At 44.3% G+C, this 21,780-nt stretch overlaps 1 protein-coding gene across 1 annotated transcript in view; it reads right to left on the bottom strand.

Moving 5' to 3' along the window:
- Positions 1 to 19,975, bottom strand: part of LOC147751298 (uncharacterized) — a 37,085-nt gene extending 17,110 nt beyond the window's left edge. Inside the window, exon 1 of the mRNA XM_086933184.1 lies at positions 19,717 to 19,975. Within this exon, the coding sequence (XP_086789310.1) occupies positions 19,717 to 19,975 (259 nt within the window). The remainder of the gene's footprint in view (positions 1 to 19,716) is intronic.
- Between the last annotated feature and the right edge of the window lie 1,805 nt (positions 19,976 to 21,780).

Here is a 21,780-nt window from a genome sequence, read left to right as displayed (position 1 = left end):
TGGGTGGAAATGTCTTGATCCACACAGATTCCAGAACTTTCCACCACAGAAATGTGGGGAAAATGCATTTTTTGGGTCAATTTCTTAGATTTGCAAGTGATTCTGGGTAACAGAACCTGGTGGGAGGCAGTCGATTCACCCCATCCTGAATTTTCCTGGGTGTCTAGTTTTTAAAAATGTATAGGTTTGCTAGGTTTCCCTAGGTGCCGGCAGAGCTAGGGTTAAAAAATGACAGGTAGGCACTATGCCAAAAAAGGCCCATTTTTCAATGCGAAATTGAGGAGCAACCACGTTGCATTTTGCCCCCTTTCCTGATGCAGGCACTAAGCAGAACCATGCAAGTGAGGTGGCCCTTTTCTCAGAAGACTTTGAGGAATGCGGGGTGGGAGGAAACTTGTTGATTCACGCAGATTCCAGAACTTTCTACCACAGAAATATGAGGAAAATGCATTTTTTGTCAGTTTTTCAGATATGCAAGGGATTCTGGGTAACAGAACCTGGTGGGAGGCAGTCGAGTCACCCCATACTGAATTCCCCTGCCTGTCTAGTTTTCAAAAATGTATAGGTTTGCTAAGTTTCTCTAGGTGCCGGCAGAGCTAGGGTTCAAAAATGACAGGTAGGCATTTTGCCAAAAAAGGCTAATTTTTCACTGCAAAATTGAGGTGCGACCATGTTGCATTTTATGCCGTTTACTGATGCAGGCACTAGGCAGACCCACGCAAGTGAGGTACCATTTTTCTCAGACGACATTGGGGAACGCGGGGTGGGTGGAAATTCATTGATCCACGCAGATTCCAGAAATTTCCACCACAGAAATGTGAGGAAAATGCATTTGTTTGTCAATTTTTTAGCTTTGCAAGGGATTCTAGGTACCAGACCCTGGTGGGAGGCAGTCAAGTCACCCCTTGCTAAATTCCCCTGGGTGTCTAGTTTTCATAAATGTATAGGTTTGCTAGGTTTGTCTAGGTGCCGGCAGAGCTAGGGTTAAAAAACTACAGCTAGTAACTTTGCCAAAACATGTTCATTTGTCCCTGCGAAATTGAGGTGCGACCATGTTGCGTTTTGCACCATTTCATGTCGTAGGCACTAGGCCGACCCACACAAGTGGGGCACCATTTTTCTCTGAAAACTTTGGGGAACGCAGGATGGAAGGAAATTTGTGGATCCACGCAGATTCCAGAACTTTTCACCACAGAAATGTGGGGAAAATGGGTTTTTTGTACACTTTTTTAGGTTTGCAAGGAATTCTGGGTAACAGAATCTGGTGGGAAGTAGTCAAGTCACCCCATCATGGATTTCCCAGGGTGTCTACTTTTCAAAAATGTATAGGATTGCTAGGTTTCCCTAGGTGCCGGCAGAGCTAGGGTGCAAAACTACAGGTAGGCACTTTGCCAAAAAAGGTCAATTTTTAACTGTGAAATTGAGGTATGACCATGTTGCATTTTTCCCCGTTTCCTGTCACAGGCACAAGGCCGACCCACACAAGTGAGGTACCGTTTTTATAGGGAGACTTAGGGGAATTCAGATTTGTAAATTAACTGTTATTACCTATTGAGTTTTCCTGCATTTCTCCCTTCAAAATTAAAGACATTGTGTAACCAAAAAATCATTATGAAAAATGACCAATAATTCTCATGCTGGTTTGAGTATTCCCAATTTTGAAAATGTGGAAATATATACTGTTTCTAAACTCTATATTTGTACCCAATTCAGAAATAAATAGGTGTCTTTCATACCAATTTTTCCATGTATACATTTTTCCAGAATAATTGCTCTATACCCGGTACATAATAGAAAAACATTACAAGTTGCTGCTCAGTTTTTGGCTCAGGGTTCGTTGGGTTTTTGGCGAAACTACAAATCCTGTATATCCCCACAACCAAGAAGGTCTAACGAATGTAACGGTATATTGCTTTCAAAGAGCTGAGGAAATTACAAGAAGTTACACTTGAAAATGTTGAGACAAAAGGCTGTTTTTTTTCAACTAATTTTCAATTTATCCAATATTTAACTGTTAGTTTCGATAAAGAAACCATCATGGATTTAGACAAATTACCCCTTTCTGAATTCAGAATTGTGTCTACTTTTCTAAAATGTATAGTTTTCCAAGATCCAATATTGCTTTCAAACTCATTTCTACCATTAACTGGAAGGAGGTTGAAAGCACTAAAAATTGCAAGAATAGGCTATGTCCCAGAAAAATGCCAAAACTGTGTGAAAAATGTTGGTTCTCTGACAAAAGACTGTCATTTCCTAAAAGCTGAGAAAATGCTGATTTCAGCCCCAGAAACCCTTTTTTGATAACATTTGCAGGGAAAAACCCAGAGGCTTTCATTTGCAACCCGTTTTCCCAAATTTTCTAAAAAAAACAAAAATGTTACTGTATTTTGCCTAATTTCTGGGACCCCTCCAAGGGAATCCACAAACCCTGGGTATTTTTAGAATCCCCATGGAGTTGAAAGAAAAGGACGCACATTTGGCGTGGATACCTTATGTGGTCAAAAAGTTACAGGGGCCTAAGTGCGCACTGACCCTAATCGCCAAAAAATGGCTTAGCACAGGAGGGGAAAAGGCCTAGCAGCGAAGGGGCTAAACATTGGATTGTGTGAATTACTGAAGTAAACATTTGATTAGAAATATTGGTGATTTCTGGAGAAAGTTACTAGATCTATGTTATATATATTGATATGCTTGACCCTTGATAAAGCCAATAGGTCCCCTTTTTAAATTTTGATGTTGTGACTTTTTCACAAAGTTAGTAAGTCTGCCTGAGTGGGGACAGGACCTGTGAGACCAACTGCACTTGCGCATACCAGAAAGCTGTGGATGGCGTGAGGTAGGTTGCTCTCCAGGGGTTGGACACAGAGCCTGGATGCAGGCCAGGCCCTGTATCCAGCCCCACACTGCATGTGGCCAGAGCTCATGTGTAGTGGAAGGTTGTTTTACGTATGGTAAACATTTTTTTATTTTTCGATAGAAAAACTCTTGAAATTCACTGAAAGAAGTAAACAATAAAGTGACGCTATAGTTCGGAATTGTAAATACATCTTTCTTTAGATTAAAAAATCCTTAGAAAAGTCACTGAAGAAAACAAAGTTAATTTAACATTAAAGTTAGGTGAACAATTTAGTGACAACATAACATTTCAAACAAAAAAACTGATGAAATTCACTACTGCTAATTACCATACATATTACGTCATTCATGACATGATCTCTGACATCATTGATAACGTGCCAGCAACATTAGAAACACATTCATTAATGCAAGGTGTGCATGGCAGGGATGTGAATTATAGTTACTTTATGGCACAAGTCATAATTAGAAGTGATAATTATAACTGAAATTTTTGGTTTTTTTTGTTTAAAACGTTGTTGTCACTGAAATTTTCACCTAACTATAACATTAATTTAACCTTTGTTTAGTTTAGTGAATAGATACATACACACACTCATACAAACAGGCACACTTGCCTTAACTATACTTGCCTTGCATGTTAAAGACATGCGTGGCAAAAGCTTATGTGTGTTTAAGGCATTGTGTGGTAAAGAATTTGTTGTAAAGGTATTGCATTATAAAGACAGCAATATAAAGGCTGTTTCCCCTCGACACAGAAGAGAAACGTGTAATTTTCCCATTCAAGCACTATGTTGGAAATAAAATATTGAATGATCAGAAATGTAGACAGTCCTCATTTGATAATTTGCACACATTTGTGGTCCAATAAATGTATTATTTTATCCAATCATATGTTTTATTCGTCCTTTAATCTATAATATCAGGAAACATCACTTAATTTTGCAGTACTGATATAAATGATATATTTTTTAAATTCAGCAGCAGTAAACATGTATTGTCTGGCGAACGCTTTTATGATATGGTGGCAGAGGTTCTACAATTAATAGAAGTGTCCAGTCACAATTAATGAATCGCCTCATATCCCTCCTTCAGTGGTGGTGAGAGATTCCAAAAGGTTCCAAAGAGGGGGAACAGTTCTGTTTGTAAAACACATGTACTTCACGATTTTGTGACTAGGGGATTTAAACAGTGTGAATCTACCCGCTACTGTTCGGCTGTTCTTTACAGCAAGTACATTTGCTATGCAGTATGATTCTAGGACCGCTCAGTGTGTGTCCCCTCCTTCACCCCCACCTATGAACCCAATTGGAGTCTCTGTGCTACCAGGCTCCGAAGTCTGTTGAATGCTAGAAGGCTTTTGTGAGAGCTGTCAGCAGTGACATGCAGAGATGATATTGATAGTGACAGCATAGCCGGTTGAAGCCAAACTACTGATTTGCATAAACATTGACTTTGATAAAACCTGTCAGTATCTCCTCGCCGTTTGCTATTCATGAAGATACTTTGGTTGGATATATTATTTGAAGGAAACACTAATTGTTTTAAAGAAGGTTCTAAATGCTCAGCTGCCACACATGTTTAAATAAGTTAATGAAAACTATTTCTGTGCCTTTTGGGTGCTGCTTAAAAAAGTGAATGGAAGAAATGAGTACCTATGCCACAAAATTGCTCTACATACCTTGCTTATCGCAGAAAACATGCAGATAACAGAAATGTTACAACAGAAACTTATTTTATTCTGACGGCAAGACATATTTTGCCTGTTTTTTTTTCACCTACATTCAACAGGAGTTTGACTTGAGCTCAGGCTGGAAAAACAATCACTGGTATTTAATAAGGCTATACTTTTTAAAGAGTGGATATGAACATTCATTCAGAGAACAAATGATTTTATTTCTTTTTGGTGACGTAAATTTTTACAGGTTGTAGGATTATGTTTATGTGCGTTATAAAGTAAGACTATCGTTCTCAATACTGAATGCATTATTTGTAAGATTTATTTTTGCTTTTTGAGGTTTTCTTTCAATCATGAGCAGACTTGCAGAATAAATATAGAGAGAGATTTGAGTGCAAAGGCCTTGCATTTTTAGAGGTTACCTATCAGATACAACTATGTGCCGGTGTGTCGTCTCTAATTTCCGCAAATACTGAAATGTGGGCCAATCTGGTCAATTCAGAAAAATATGTTCTCACTTGCACTAGCCTGAAAACCAAGGTTTGCGTCTACACTCTAAATGTAGAGAAAAAATTGTGTTAAAATGGGTAGGAAGGGGTGTGAAATCCATCCTAAAATAAAGCATCCCTGATTTTGAAAGGTTGCGGCCAGAGCTGCCTACTTTGAAAATGGGGTACCAGGCCCAAGTCTTGGCTTCGGCGCAACATGCTGTGATTTTGGGCAAATCACTTAGGGGCACATTTTCTATTATTTCACACCACCGGCGAGGTAAGGGAATTTGCTGTGCTATGTTGTGTGAAAGAGAGAGAGCAGAATTGCAACACAGATAGAAAGAGGAAGTAACAAGGAGAAATAAAGATTTAGCTGTATTATGCCTCTGTGGGATAGATGCACCATTTTCGTGCAAACAAAGGTTCACAAGTCTTCGTAAATCTGGCTTTGCATCAAAATACATGGGTTGATGCATGGGAATGCCCATGCTCTACCCATGTAATGTCTACTCAGAGTAAATTAATGCAAGGCAGTGCTATGGACTGTGTTCCTTTAATTTGTATGCACTAAACAGGGTAAAGCCACAAAAGGTGGTAATGCCAAAAATTATTTTGTGTTGGGGCTGAGCCACAAAAGAGACCCACACTCAATGCAAAATCATAGCAAATCTGAGCCTTAATCTCCCCAGGCCTTAAAAAAGAATTAATGTGAACTTGAGTAAAGTAAGAGGTGCTCATGTAAAGTGCCCAGTACCTTTGTGTCCAGTTCACTCTATATGAAACTGAAAAAAAAGAAAAAAATTAGGCACTTGCATGCTGTACCCCTGTCCTCAATGTCACTTGGTCCATTGTGGATTGCCTATAGGTTTAAGCCTGACGACTCTGAGCTGGTCATGAATTTTGGTCTGATTTTGACTTTGCCAGATAGATTAGGCACCACCGCCATAGCAGAGTTCTTAACTCCTATCACAAACTTAAAGATGTCCACTGTCCCAGCAGACATCGCTTGCATTTACAGGAACTGCCACCATGGTGATTCTGGTAAATGCTTTGAAAATTTGACATATGGTTTTGTCTGCATGATGGAGCCATACAGCAAACTATTCTCAAGGCTCCTTCCAAGATGCCATGATTTGCTTAACTTCAGAAGAAAACAAAGATCAATTGCAGTGCAATAATTACTGTCCCATTTCATTAGTTAATACTGATGACAACATTTTTGCAAAAATGTTGGTATGGTACATTTATCCTGTTCTAGCCCGATCTCATAGGCCCTGAGCAGTCCGTTTTTGTTAAGGGTCGATTGGTCTCTGACAATGCTCAAGGCTTTTTCAATGTACACTAACGCTGTCCACTATCACCTCTTTTGTTCATTATTGCACATGACCCCTTTCTAACCAGAATTTGTCAGATACACATATTTCAAGTTTTTATACTGGGTTTCAACAAATTAAGATGTCAGTTTATGCTGATGACCTCCTTCTATATTACTCTAACCCTACACCTTCCCTTCCTCCTTTTCTTCAGCAAGTTACCACTTTTTCCACTTATTAGGCTATCGGCTTAACACTGATAAATGTGAGGTATCACCTTTAAATATTTTGTGCAATTAGCACATCTTATCACACAGGATTTGCTTGGCAATCCTTCAAAATAAAGTATTTAGGATTGTGGTTTGCACAAATATTTAAAGAAATTTTAAAATTGGATTTTGACCACATCATCCAAACACTAAATGATAATATTGTTGTATAAGCTTTATTTCGACAGCTAGTGTCATAAAAGGTATAAAAAGGCATTTTATAAAAGGGATACAAGATAAACATTTTGTACAGAAACCTACTAAAATAATATAAAGAAGCAATCCATCAAGGGACACTGCTACACCCTCACCCTCGGTGTGAAGTGCAGTTAGCGGGATCATCAATTACAAAATGAATACACATCTATCAATAAAAACATTGTTTTTGATATGATAAAAGGGAAGAAGCAGCATAACAATTTTTCTTAGTACAATCCCATGTATTAGGCTCAGGTTGCGACCCCCAGCAGACATACATAAGATTTCCAGCCCTCCTTAGGGTAACAGCACAAATACAGCACAAATAGGTTAAAAACAGAAAGTGCACATACATACCGTGTATTTAAAGCTTAAATAACCAGCCTTTAAGGCCTACAGCAATTACATGTCAGCTTCATTTGGCTGAGTGCTGTACCATTCCTGTCAGGGTCTTCGGTCTAATAAGCCATGCATGTCTAAGGGACTTTGCCACACAGCACGCAAAAAGTGGTCTGAGATCTGACCTAAGGATGCGCAGGGCAACACAAAAGCCCCATGTGCCCAGTTGACGGCAAATCGGTTTTAGCCACTTACCCCTTGGGGTATTATATGCTGTGCAAGCAAACATAACGTGGGCAACACTTTGTATCAGGCCCTGCAGCATGCGCAGTCCTTTGGTGTTTGAATGCATGGATGCCATTTTGCGGTTGTCATACAGACAGGAAGTGTGACCAATCTAAAGTGGATGTATAGCATCCTGTCCCGTGGGACCTGAATTATATCTAAAAAGGGCTCTAGGTATATGGTCTGCTTATGGAGATAACATTCTGCTGTTCATCTGCCCACATTTGGATTTCAGGCTTCTTGATGTTCCACCCGTTCCCAATACAGACGATTGAGCTCTTCTTTCCTTGGTGGTCCCTGCATATCCCAATGCGCTCGGTGCCCCAAAGCTGACATAATTTTCCTAATGTTGGAGATCCAACCTATTTTACTGCCGGTGTCTATCTGTATAACCTCAAAGAGGGCTCCAGCGTAAGGAAGGAGTCCTGGGGTCTGCCTAATACGAGCCTAAAGAAGCAGCAGGCGCAACATTGCTGTGTCGCCAATCGACCGCGTACCCATATCAAGCATTAGTAGGGTAAGGGGAATGTTTTGAGGCAATATCACTAAGTCCCTAACAAACATACTCAGATCTGCAAAGATCATGAGCATTATCGAATCTGTGTAGCTCTGCTCTCTACAGTGCTGTGCTGACTGCTTTAGCATTATAAACGTGGAGGGCTGGGGCTACCGGTCTCCTGTGTGAGAAACAATGTTCCCTCCCTAGTGCGTGCTCCCGCCACTCGCTTGTGCCCCATCAGCATCTTTGCTACGTGGGGCTTTCATGACATTCAATATGAGAGTCGGACTCCAAGATAGTCAAAAGTGCCAACTCTTTCCAACGATGTCCCACCTATCTAAGGGTTACTTTTATAGGACTTATGGGGATTGAAGGCCATACATGTGTTTTTAAGGCGTTATTAACCAGCCCCTGGTTGTCACAAAAAGAGTGGGAACTTATTTAGCAGTGGCTGCAGCCCTGCTGGGGTCTTGCACTCCAGAAGGGTGTAATCTACGAACAAGAGGGTGGGTACCTTATCACACCCCAGGGTTGCTGCATCTTCTGGGTCTTCTTGCAGAAAGCTAACCACCCATTGATGTAGAGAGAGAATAGGGTGGGAGCCAAAACACAACCCTGTCGCACTCCCCTATTGACAGGGATGTGCTCTGTCAATTGTCCTTGGCCTTGGAGGTTCAATAAAGCCTCCGAAAATAGTCATACTATACCTGGCCTGTGATATGGTTGGTGGACGAGCATGCTCCTGACTTTCTACCCCAGGTAACTAAGGTCCAAAATGACTTGACATCCTTAGCTGAGCTTGCTTCCTTAAGTTGTTGCCAGCAGGAATCATCCTAAGCTATCTTGCAGCTCTGTAGTGCTTCCTGGCAGCTTTAATCAGGGGGAACTCTTGTCTTTGATTGCTGCGGCTAAGAGTAACTGTTCATGCCTACAATCTTTTGTGTATCAAGAGTGGGGCCCTTTTAATGGCATGCTGGGCTTGTTGCTCAACTTAGGAGTTGGAAAATGTACATTAAGTCAGTCAACGGTACGAGAATAAACCATAGCTACATCAGCTGACCCACTTGCGCTGATGGCTGCAGCCTGGAGCTCAAGTATGCCTGAAGCCAAGTCGTGTTGTAGACTTAAAATCTTGGATTCTTTCAGGGCTACCTTTAGCCATTTAAAAAATCTATTGCAATTTAAGGGGAAAAACTCTTTATTCGAGTTCAGGTGTAAACTGCTCACAATATAGGGGCCTTCCACACAGAGGGTTCATACACTCATGTTGATCAGGTCTCCCCAAAGCCTCACATCAAGGAGGATATAGTCAATGTGGGACGGGCAGCTAGCTCTATTATACGTACTAGCACCCTGTCTGTCTGAGGGTGTTCTGCCGTTAGCTGCCCTCACACCAAACTCTACAATAAGGGTGTTAAGTTGGAGAGCCCTCTGCATCCATTCTTTGACTGTGGGTAGGTTTAGTGAGGGGACAGCCCATTTAGTATTGTCATCCTCAATTCCTAACAGATCTTCTTTATCCAACAGTTCAAAGGTGCAATTAAAATCTCCTGCTACCACTGCTCTAGCGTGAGGTGGACAGATGGCTAAGCTCTCTTGCAGTGCAGAAATGGTAGGTGAGGGTTTGCCCCCTTTGGCCCCCCTCACATAGACATTTAACAGATCAATTGCAACTCCCCCCCTGGGGCCCCTAATGCTGACCCCAGAAAATTAGGGCTGAAGCTTGTAAGAAATGTCATTCAACAACCCCGAGCCATATTTACCCAGATGATCAGTCCCCCTGATGGGAGCCCTCTCCCTATGGTTGTTGCAGGTGAACAAAAGCAAACAAAACCTGATTTATGTAAGGGAACCAAACTCTAGGTCTCCTGAAAGATACACATGTCAAAACCCTCAATTAGGTCATTCTAATCTGGGAGTAACATTATGCTGCTTATCCCTGCCATGTTTCACAATATTATCCTCAGCTGTTGATCAGATGCAGGGCCATGTGCAGCATTTTGAGTAGGGGTGCAATTACTAATTGGGGCCTGTGTCCGTGCTTGACAATCTAGACATATGGGAGGTTCTTCACCTACCACCTCACAAGTGTAAACAAAGGAGCTGCTTCTTCCTACTTCCTCCAATGGCTATCTCCCTTTAATTGGGGCACAGTCTGCAAAACTGGAGTGCTGGGAATGCTAGCTGTGCAGTTAAGGGAGTAAATAATCCAGAATGCCAATGAGCTCCACACTGTAGTCAATCATTGACCTCCAGGGTAGAGCCAAAATGGATAAGTGATTGGGGGCGGATTATCTGCTCTGGTCACAATATGTATAGCTCTAATAACTGGATAGAAGACGCTTCAGGGGGACAGGTTCGAAATTCCAGGGCAATGAGGTTTTCTGCCAGATCTGCCGCTTTGAAGGTGAGTTTGATACAGTCAAATGGTTCAAAGGCAGAAGTGCACCTCTGAGCCCTAGCGATGTCATCTCAGATTACTGAGCGACAGGCCCTGGCGTGGCAGATCCAATGGATCACTTTGTTGGTCAAAGAATCTTCACCTTCATGCCCTTCTTTTTATCGGAACATTGTTCATGTATATTTTCTGTGCATGTGGTAACGGTAAAATGGCTGAATGGGTCAGCTGCTGTTGGCCGTGGCAGAGTAGTTGCTGACCCTGGGATGAAAGGGTAGATCTAGCTTTGTTGAGGGGAACCTGCGCTGCCTCTATATTATGAGGATTGTTATTACGATTGGCAGTGGATTCCAGTGAAGCTTCGTCGTGGGCCTGGATAGTGGGGGAGCTTGATGGGGCCTTATAAAATGGTGCACCTTCCATGGGTGTCTGTCTGGTGTATCGTGCAGTGATTATGAGGGGGCTGCAAATGAGTTCCTAATACAGGAATGCCATACTGTTGAAGAGTTGAACCATTCTGCAATAATGATTTCACTAAGGTGGTTAAGCCTTCGATCATGGATCTCATGGATCTCATGGTCCTTATTTCTGCCCTAAGCATATTTATAAGTTGGTGTGTATCCTGGGGTTCTAGATGAAATGCGGGTGTCATCGCAGCAGTGGATGCAAGAAGGTGGCTGGGGAGTATCTTCCTTAGGGGTATCAGACAGGTCCAATAAAGGAGTGAACCTGTTTGCGCAAGGGATAATGGTGGTTTTACTAGAGGTGTTGTGAGAGTTGGTGGGGGTGAGAAGTTCCTTGCAGTGTCTAGTAGTACCTCCTGGTTGAGTGAGAGGGTCCCTTTAAGGGATGTTTTCTGGAACATTGCTGGGATGGTGGGTAAGTGACTTGGGCTAGGGATTCGGGGAGGGAATCGGCCAGGAGTGGTGCGCGGCAGTTGGTTTTTCCACTAAAATGCCTTCGCTCTCGCTAATCAGGCTGTCAATGCTGTCAACAATGCAATTGCTACCTAGTTGTTTCAGCGACTTTCTGACATTTTTGCTTGCAATCAGAGAGTCCCAGATCGATTTCTGCGCCGGGCCAACAGGTGAAAAAGGAGAAAAACTGACACAGTACCTCAAGGAGCAGGTATCGACCAGCAGCGCAGTCTGGCGGGCTGGTATAGGAGGGGTGGCTCTGCCCCACCGCTTCCTGGCAATGACGGGCAAGGACGGGCTGCCCTTGGCCCTGGCTTTGCCCAGTCGCATCCCATCCAGCAGGAGCTCTAAAGTTGATTTATGCACCTCCGGGTGCAGAAAGTAGTGCCAGCAGTGCGGGAAAGCCGGGGATATGGAGTCCCTGGTCCAGGCTCACAACCCCGGTGCAGCAAAAGAGCGTTCCATGCAGCGGGAGCTCTCAAGTTGACTTATGCGCCTCTGGGTGCCGAAAGAAGTGTCATCAGCGAGGGGGAGCCTGGGTTATGGAGTCCCATGTCCTGGCTCACAACCCCGGTATGGCAAAAAAACGTCACACGCAGCGGGTGCTCTCAAGTCAATTTATGCACCTCAGGGCACAGAAAGCAGTGTCAACGGTGCAGGGGAGCCCGGGATATGAAGTCACTGGTCCTGGCTCACAACCCCGGTGTGGTGAAAGAGCATCCAATTTCACCCACTCTGTATTTCCTGAAGGGTCAGAATTAACTCTATTAAAATGAAGTTCCCTTGCCATGATCTCCTCCTACTGGTAGATTCCTCAATCATGGGAAACATGCTATGGTTTTATCTCTACTGAAGAAATCCAAATTAGACCCTCTGGATTGGTCAAACTATACACCTATTTCTATGCTTCCTATAATGGCTAAAAAGTGTGGAGAAGCACATCAACAAACAAATGGAGGTTTTTGTGGAGATGCACAAGCTGTTACAACTCACTCAGTCAGGTATCAGAGCAGGATACAGTACGGCATCCATCCTTTTAGGTGTCACAGAACATCTCAGGCAGCTCCTCAATGAGGGCAAGGCCACAGTGCTGATCTCAGTGCTGCTTTTGATACTGTTTCACATGCTTTGCTATTGGAGAGACTGGTTTTTATAGGGCTCCAATGCACGGTCTCATCTTGGATGACATCTTTTTTGTTAGACCGTACCTTCCAGGTCTCCTCAGAAAACGTGTCCTCCACACAAAATGCTTTTACATCAGGGGTCCCTCAGGGTTCAGCCTAAATTCCGGGCCTGTTCAATGTCAATGTTCATCCTTTGGCTGAACTACTAGAAAGCTTTGGCCTGCTCATTTTCTCCTACACAAATATTTTTTTCTTTGTCTTCCGTGCAGGATTGTTCTTCTCTGGCTTCAAATTTATGCCTGGCCGGGGTTGCTTCATGGATGAGTTTGAACTCTTTGAAACTGAGTGGTAAAATGATAGAGGTTTTGGTATTGGGAAAGAACCAGCCCTATGGGGCCCAAAGTATTGTCCTCTAAACTTAGATGCACTCCAGCACCAGTTCAAAAGGTGAAAAACCTTGGGTTCTCATTGGACAACAATCTGTCCATTACGCCTCAGTTCTAGGGTTCTGAAATGGCTGTGAAGAATCCTTTGGATTCTACTTTTCTCTGCTCAAAGGCCAGTCATTCAGGCCCTTATTTTATCCAGATTGGATTATGGCAAGTCCTTTATCAGGGGCTGATGGATCCTCTTTAAAAAGGCTGCAAGTGGTTCAGAACGCAGCAGCCAGTCTTCTTTACAGACTTCTAAAAAGTGCTTTGGTTTGTTCTCTTCTGACAGAATTGCACTGGCTTAAGGTAGAGAAATGTAGCAATTTAAAACTCTGGGGCATATGTATAAGAAAATGCCAGAGCACGGAGCTGCACCAAATTTGGCAGTGCCGCACTCGTACATTTTGGATGTGCCATATTTACTACAACACAGTGAACCCCTGCATTTTCCCTAGTGCTGGTACTTAAATTAGCTGTTGTGCGCCAATGCAGGCAGCCTTTCACCATAGTCAAAGGGTGCCTGCATTGCAGGGAATGATGTTGGATGCCGGAAGGTGTCCCTTCCTGCACATAAACAATCCATAACGGCTATTTGTTACTTCTATGTGTGCTGTTTTTTGCAGTAATAATACTGACAATCCACATTTCTAAAGTACGAACAATCACCCGTAAGGGTGTCCTGGTGCTGGGGGCCGTCAAGAAGATTAAGCAAGCTATTGCCCACAGTCACATGGTGCTGGGCTAATCTGCCGTCAGCACCGAGGATCAAACTGTGAACCCCAGATTCCAGTGTCAGTCGCCCTGACGGCAGTACCACACCTCTCCCCAGTACACATAGAAGTAGCAAATCATCATCATTTAATTATTTTTTATGTGCAGGAAGGGACAAAATCCAGACATAATTAATCATTAATGGCTTTTTGCTCTTTCAAAGTGGCTGCAGAATGTAGCACACATAGAAAAAGCAAAAATGAGGAGAAATAAAAGCATTTCTTCTCATGCACCATTTTAACGCCTACTCTTGCATGCAGTTAGTTTTTGTCGTTGCCACAGATTCAACACCTCCTTGTGAATCTGGGGCAGCGTCACAAAGCAATGGGTTTTGCAATGGAACGCCAACAGCATCACCCATTGCATGCCCCTTTCACGTAGATACCTGTGTGAAAGAGTAGCATATTTACATATTTTATGTTTACTCCTCTTGTTCTATTTCTTGGTCATTTGACACAATATTATTGTATTGTTGTTTTTTGTGGTTTTTAATAAGCTCAAATTTAAAGAACAATAAAAAGAAATTGGGGAATGCCTACGATGTGAGATGTCTATCCTGACGGGCACTTTATTGAATATGATTCCATTACTGCTACTTGGAAGTGCATTACACTGGGCTGGTTCACCTATTCCTGGTTGAAAGTTCTTTGCAAAACACATATTCCTGCATTTTCATGGTCTCCCAGACATGCAGGGCACTGAACACGCTCATCATCCACCCATCTAATAAGCACCTTGTTTCTGATCCGTACACCACCACGCAGGCTGAGGCCCCTAAGGTAGCTCACTGGTAAGTCTTTTTTTTTATTCCAACTAGGAGTATTTTTGTCCTATAAAAATAATCAAGTGGAAAGAGTTTCTCAAAGATGCGCTTGAATTATTGATTTGAAGCTGTGATATTAAGAACTATTTCAATAAAAGGTGTTTGAAGAAGAATGCTTAGTTTGTACTTTGTAGTCGCATTTTTCACCTCACTGCCCTATATGTGTTGAAAATAATTAACTGAAATTAAATGTGCATTACTTTTTTTATAATTTGTTGAACACTTTGCATATGACAGCATAACGTGTGCATGTGTTTGCCTTGGGCAGAAGCAATTTCACAAGGAACTGCTAAAATCGCACTTTGACTTTCCTACTTCTGAAAGCTAAATTGTAACACAATCTTTACACCTTCTGTGGCATTTGATTTGTAATATTATCAGTGCGTTTTTTAGTTATGTGCATTTAAGCTTCAAGTGGATTGGCTGTATTCAACAGTTGCACTGTAAAAAATAGGAAGCAATAAGAACAAGTTCATGCATTATATCTGATTTTAATGTCTTTCTGAAGGAGACAGTTTTATAAACAACGTTTATATTTCCATCGAATAGCATTCTGGCTATGAAGCTCAATATTTAGGTTTTCATGCAACCCACATTAGTGGAAAGCACACTATGAATGTTTTCCAGAAGTTCGTTTCGGCAGCAGCGTTGGTACAGTAGTACATACAATACATTGGGGTTTGTTTCTCCAGGCACAGGCTAAAGTAAAGCAGGGCCTGTGGTCCGAGCTCTGGGCCTTATTTATGAAAAGTGACGCATCGCTGCGTGAAAACAGCGATGCGTCACTTTTCACTGACGTATCTGTAAGCGCAAAAGTGACACATTGCTGGAGTGTGTCACAAAAGTGACGCAACTCCAGCAATGCGTCCTTTCACATGGGGGAAGCCCCATGTGAAAGGGCTTGCGTCAGTCTTACGCCTGCTGTGAGGCTTGCGCAAGATTTTGACGCAACAGCGTCCTAAAAGTGACGCAGTGAAATCTCATAGATTTCACTGCGTCACTATTACGAGGCTTTTTGCGGGGGAACGCCCCCTCTGCATACATTATACCTGACGCAGGTATAATGTGGCGCAGGGGTTTAAAAAGTGACGCATCTACCTAGATGCGTCACTTTTTAAATATGGCTCAACAAGGCGTATGTTTTACGCCGCCGATGCGTCACAAAAAGTGATGCATCAGCAGCGCAAAACTGACGCAAGGCCTCATAAATGAGGCCCTCTGTGTCTTCGAACCATCACACGTGCATACCACCTTTAATGCAGGAAGGGTTGAAACCCATTCCAGGCATCTGACACGAGTCACTCTGGCATGTGGCATATGCACAACTCGTGTTAAGTGCCACAGCATATCATAGATTTTCGGCATGCTCTTTCATTTGCCTAACTACAGATAGTGATAGTGGGTGAGTGATTTCCAAACGACACCTTTTTATTTGAGTAATATAAAAATACATTAAAAACAATATAAAAAAAGTTTGTTTTGTTGGGGTTTGAACTCTTGTCAAAAGGTACCATATTCTATTACATTACCACCTTACCAACAACTTAAATAATGAAACTGTTTGTCAAATGTATTTTTATCAAAGCTGTGGTGTGTACATCCGTTTTCCATCTTCATAGTGATTTTCTTCTATATACTTTTCCTGCTTTATAGACATTTAACCCATTCTGTCTTTCACTCTAACACTGACCCTCTGTATTTTTTTTTTCAACAATCTTCCTCTATTTCTTTTTCCACAAATTAAGGGATCTCTTTCATAGTAAACCTCCTCTCCCCCATAACATGCCACAGCCTGTCACAACTTTTTGACACGCACTGGCTTTACTAAATAAGCCTCAATTCTCCATACTGAGCTAATAGGTGATTTACGAAAGGACGTCATTCATTTGGGTAAAATAAAAAAACACAATTGAAAAACAATATAAAAACAGTTTTATTGAGGTGGGGTTTGAATCCTTGTCAAAAGCACTTATAACCAATGACAGTTACCACTGTACCATCTGCTTTGCTGGTGCAATTACTTGTCTCAAAGCTTTTTTATCATGAAAATAGTATGCAAGTCCTTCTCCTATTTCCATGGTTATTTCCATTTACATGACACAAATCCACAGTTGCTTTTCATGCTTTATAAACACATATACCTTCCACTCTGGTACTGGTACCATGCATTTCGTTTGATTCCGCAATTTGTCTCTAATCTCATTCCACAAATTAAGGGAGTCCTTTCACAGCAAACCTTGTGCCCCATCCCAAATGCTGCAGCTTGTCACACATTTCTGATGCTCACTGGCTTGACTAAATAGGCCACACATTGTCCAACAGTACTAGGGTATGATTTACAAAAGGACCACTTGCATTCAAGTAAAATAAAACTTTCTGCAAGTGGGGATTGAACTATTGTCAAAAGCATTCACAATCCATTCCATTAACCACTACACCAAACATTGCACTTTTCATGTGTCAAAATTTCATTTTATCACAGAAATAGTGTGGAAGACCTGCTCATATTTCTCATACATGAAATGTTGTGAACATCAATAAGTTTTGCATCTTGTTCTTATCTTTGACTACCGAGTTGAAATACTCACACTCTAAAGAGGGCTCCAGCTTGACCCTGAAACACACAGCGGACTGGGGTATTAAGAATCACACTGACAATGAACATTGAATTGATTTACAAGGATGCATGTATTCATAATAAAGAAACATGAACAAATCATGAGGAGGAAAGAAGCATTTTTTATACCTTGAAGTTATATATATTCAATGAAAAAAACAAAGGTTACAGGGACGTTATATGTAGGCTCTGAGTTTACACACACAAAAACACAGAAATTCAGCAGCTATAGTTACCTGAACGGACTTTAGATTACACCCCTGCAATGCACTGCTTATGACCACACACATGACTTCACTCATGGTCTGTGATATCACCCATCACTCAAGACGTTACTGAAACACATGTCAAATGGCATCACTGATGAAATCAGCAAATTAAACTTCAATATACTTCAATAAAAATTAAAAACATACCAATTAAACTTTTTAATTTCAAATGTATTTTATTGATTTTTAATGCAGAAATAGGCATCACAGTACAGTGGAAAGGTATTATGCATATAAAGCGAACAAAACAGACAAACATGTCTTCTCTGGAAATTGAGTAGAAGGTGAGGTGTATATGCCATAGCAAGGTTATGATATCAAAGATGCAAATGATAAGCAGTACAAGAGGACAGAGTGGTAATAACAAAATTCAGAATTTTCCCCCGATCTCCAACCCGCCCTTCCCTCCCCCACACCAACAAGTGTGCCATGTGCCAGAGACAGTATCAGAGGTAGTCAAAGAGTGGATAGAGCAATCAAGCAGAAGAGCAATGAGGTTCAGGCGTAGTGTCAGTAAGGCGCAGAATACGAAGGTATCTGGGGCATGTGATTTCATTGAATTCTTTGGACAGGAGCGATAGCAACGGAAGCCAAACCTTTTGAAATGCAGCAGTGGTATGTGTAAGTGTAGCCTGGCATAAAGGTTGTTGCTCAGCGGGAACTCCGGGTTGTCCGGGATTGGTGTGAACGGAGAAGAAAATGTTTTCAAGCCCTTCTTGACAGCGACTGAATCCCAGACCCGCAGGGTGGTACGGGTGATAGGGGAGTTTAAGATGTATCATGGCCGGTGCTGCTGGGTGAGGAAAGGAACCCTCCAGAGAGGTGTCTGAGCCATAGCCCTATCCTGGAAGAGCCACCTCTTCTCAGATTCCGGTCTGTACCATTCCACCAGATAGCGGAGCTGAGAGGCTTGGAAATATTGCAGTAGATTGGGGACCCCAAGACCCCCATCATCCATGCTCCTATATGCCAGCTGTTTATGTAAGCGTGCCCCCTTACCCTCCCAAATGAACTGGTGAAGGGCGGCCTGTAGGTCCGGGAGGACTCCTATGGGGGGCACGACCGGGAGGGTCAGAAAGAGATATAAGATCTTAGGTAGGACTGACATCTTTTACCGCCGCAACTCTCCCTAGTAGGGAGAGGGGTTGCTTTGACCAAAGTGCAAGTTCCGTCTGGATCTGGATAGTGAGGGTCTTGTAGTTAAGTGCTATCGTCGATACTGTCGCGGAAGTGACAGTGACTCCCAGATATGGGAGTTGTGTGGTGACCTGGGGATCGCTCCCATACGTAGAGGTAGACCTGTTGGAATGGATGTTTTTGACCAAAGGTAATATCAGGGATTTCCCCCGATTAATTCGAAAGCCTGAGAGAGCACAGAAGAAGTCTTGCTCCCCCAAAAAGGCGGGTACCAAGCGGTTTAGGTGGTCAAGAGCGGCTAATATATCATCAGCATAAAGGCTGATTGTGTGGGGTTCCCGGCCAAAGGTGATGCCCTGGATGTCAGGGTTGTCCCGGATCTTCTGCGCCAGGGGCTCTATATACAGGGCAAACAGGAGGGGGAAAGGGGACATCCCTGTCTCGTGCCTCGTTGGATCTCAAACGGGTCCGATCGGAGGCCACCCAAACGGACCCGAGCTTGGGGGCGATGGTAACAGCAGACAACCCAAGATTGAAAGTGGTCCCCCAGCCGAAAACGCGGCAGGACTCGCAGTAGGTATGTCCAATCGATGCGATCGAACGCCTTCTCAGCGTTGATGGCTAACAATGCGGAATCTGAGTCTTGGAAGTGGGCCTTGTCTTTAAGGTGGAGTACCCGTTTGGTGTTATCACTGCATTGACGGTTAGGCACAAAGCCCGATTGGTCAGGCTCCAAGATACCAGGTAGGCATGGACCAAGAAGTGCAGCTAGAATGCCGGTGAAGAGTTTCAGGTCAAGGTTTAGCAACGATATAGGGCTAAATGCAGAGCAGTGCGTGTGTTTCTTACCCGGTTTAGGCAGCACCACCACTTCAGCTGCTAACATATCCGGGGGAATGGTGCTTGGGCCTTCAAAGGAATTGAAGAGCCTGGTGAGGACAGGAGCTAACAGTTAGCTAAAGGTTTTGTAAAATCCAGCCGAAAAGCCGCCCGGGCACGGAGATTTAAGCGGACGGAGGCGGGATATAGCAGCTAGCACCTCCTCCAGACGGATGGGGGTGTCCAAGGCTTCTGCATTTGCCTGAGAGAGTTCGGAAATCGCTGCCGTATCCACATATGCATCGACCACTTCAAGAGACACCGCCTCAGCCCCGTATAGTGAGGCATAATAGGCCAAAACACCTCCGCAACCTGAGTCTCCTCAGTGAGGGCGCCGCTAGAATCATCTGTAAGGCCGGAGATCTTGGAGCGTTGGGTCCTAGCTTTCAAGGCACTGGCAAGTAAGCGGCCTGTTTTGTTACCCCCAACATAATATGTATGACGAAGGCGGAGCACAGCAAATTCCGCCCTGTCACTGTCCAGACTGGCCAATTGGGCCCTAGCTGCCTTCAGCTGTCTCCAGACGCGTGGAGCGCAGGTGCGGCTGTGGATTCTCTCCAGTTCAGAAACCTGAGCGGTGAGGGCATCTCTCTTCGCCTTGCGGTCTTTGGCCTCTGCCGCGGCTATTGCAATGAGTTCACTGCGTGTTACCGACTTCAGGGCTCCCCATAGAGCCGACATCGTTATCTCCAGCGTATCATTAATGGCTAGGTAGTCAGTGATGCATTTGTGCAGCCGTTTAGTAACCTCCGGTCTCTGTAAGAAGGTTTCGCGTAGGCGCTATGACCCGCGGGGGCGAGGGGACGCAGGGAGTTGAAGCGATATCTCCACCGCATCATGGTCCGATATGGCTGCAGGCACTATGCAAACCTCGTCAAGGGCTGTAAGCAGCTCAGAGGAGCCTAAGTAATAGTGCAGCCTGGCATATGTGCGGTGTACGTGGGAGTAAAAGGTAAGTTGCTTTGCGTCAGGATGTTTGGCCCGCCAGAGGTCTACTAGGCCTCTCTCCAGCAGCCACTCTATTCCAGTCACCGAGATAGCGCCCGAGTCTCCGTAACGATGCCCTGACCAGTCCTTGTTTGTGTCCATAACCAAGTTGAGGTCCCCACCCATGAGCAGGAGCGAATTAGAGGGTTGAAGTGACTCTGAAGCTGCGCCTTTCAAAAACGCCTCCTGTCCCGTATTCGGGGCAAAGATGGAGCCGATCGTCAGGCGTGTGTCGCCTATCAGAAAAGTATATGCCTCTCTATGAGTGGGAAATCCAGAAGAAAAGCCAAAATGTCCGGCGGCGGGGCGGCAGCTCCCCTGGGAAGCCCCACTCTGTGTGCTCTGTCAATTCGAATGAGAAAATCAACAGGTTCCCCCAAGATGTGCCGGAGGAGGTCCTGTAGGTAGCAAGTGACATCCGCCCCCTCATCCTTCTGAGGGACCCCCCGGATCCGTATGTTATTGCGACGAGAGCAATTTTCAAGGTCCTCCGCATGGGCCTGAAGGTCTAGCTGCTGATCTGTAAGTCTCAGGACTTCCTGCTGGAGCTGTTCGATTTCGCTACTTCTGGTCTGGTCAGCTTCTTCAATGGCCAAAACGCGGTCCCCCAGACCCTCCACATCTCTCCGGAGCTCCTTTACCTCTCCGGCCACCTCCTGTTTCAGGGACTTGAAATCATCTCTGAGGGAATTGAACAATGTCTCCAGGAAGGACCTGGTGATGGGCACATGGCCCTCAGATGACTCCGGCGGCATTCTTGCGGCCTCAGGAGATGGTGGTTCTTTGCCAAGTTTGGGTTGGGGTTTCGCCAGCAGCTCCGGGAGGGTTTGATTCGCTCTTTTCCCCTTGGGTTAGCCATGTCGTGCTCGATCGCTGGGGCAGACTCGCTCTTGGACCTCCAGGGGGTTGGGGACAAAGGTAGAGGTCTGGGGGACGCACGCGTGGAAGCAGCTTATGGTGCAGGTAGGCAGCTCCGTCCATGCGGTCTCAGGGGTCCCAACAGGGGTCAAGGGGACTGGTCACGTGAAACCCAGACAGCAGGTAGGGGCAGCCAGTCAACCCAAGCTCGGGGGTGTGCCTCCCCGCCAGGCAGTAACCCTCGTCTTCAGGTGGACCCTGGGTGAACAACCACGCACAGGGCAAGCGCAGGATGGGATTTCAGCAACCAGGGGCCCCGTTATTGTGCACGCGGCCCCACCACAACCTCACCAGCACAGCATGGCCCGCGTACCCATCCAGGTACTACACCGGGAGCTCGAGTATTCCCCCGAGATTCTTCTCTAGAGACCCTCTACCGCACTTCTCACCTCAGACCTTTGGGTCGCTGCGTCCCTTCAGCTGCGGGGGCACCCAGGCAACGCACCCCCTCGGCTCCAACCTCTCAGCCGCGGCCGCTGATTCCTCGGGTCAACCCAACACCTCTGGATGGGCGCGCTGTCCGGCTCACTTCAACGCTCCTTTGGAGCTGCCCCGGGCACCGCGCAAAGGATCGTCGAAGC

Source organism: Lissotriton vulgaris, chromosome 1_1 (assembly GCF_964263255.1).
Source record: "Lissotriton vulgaris chromosome 1_1, aLisVul1.2, whole genome shotgun sequence".
Taxonomy (NCBI): domain Eukaryota; kingdom Metazoa; phylum Chordata; class Amphibia; order Caudata; family Salamandridae; genus Lissotriton; species Lissotriton vulgaris.
This window is presented reverse-complemented; position numbering and strand designations above follow the sequence as displayed.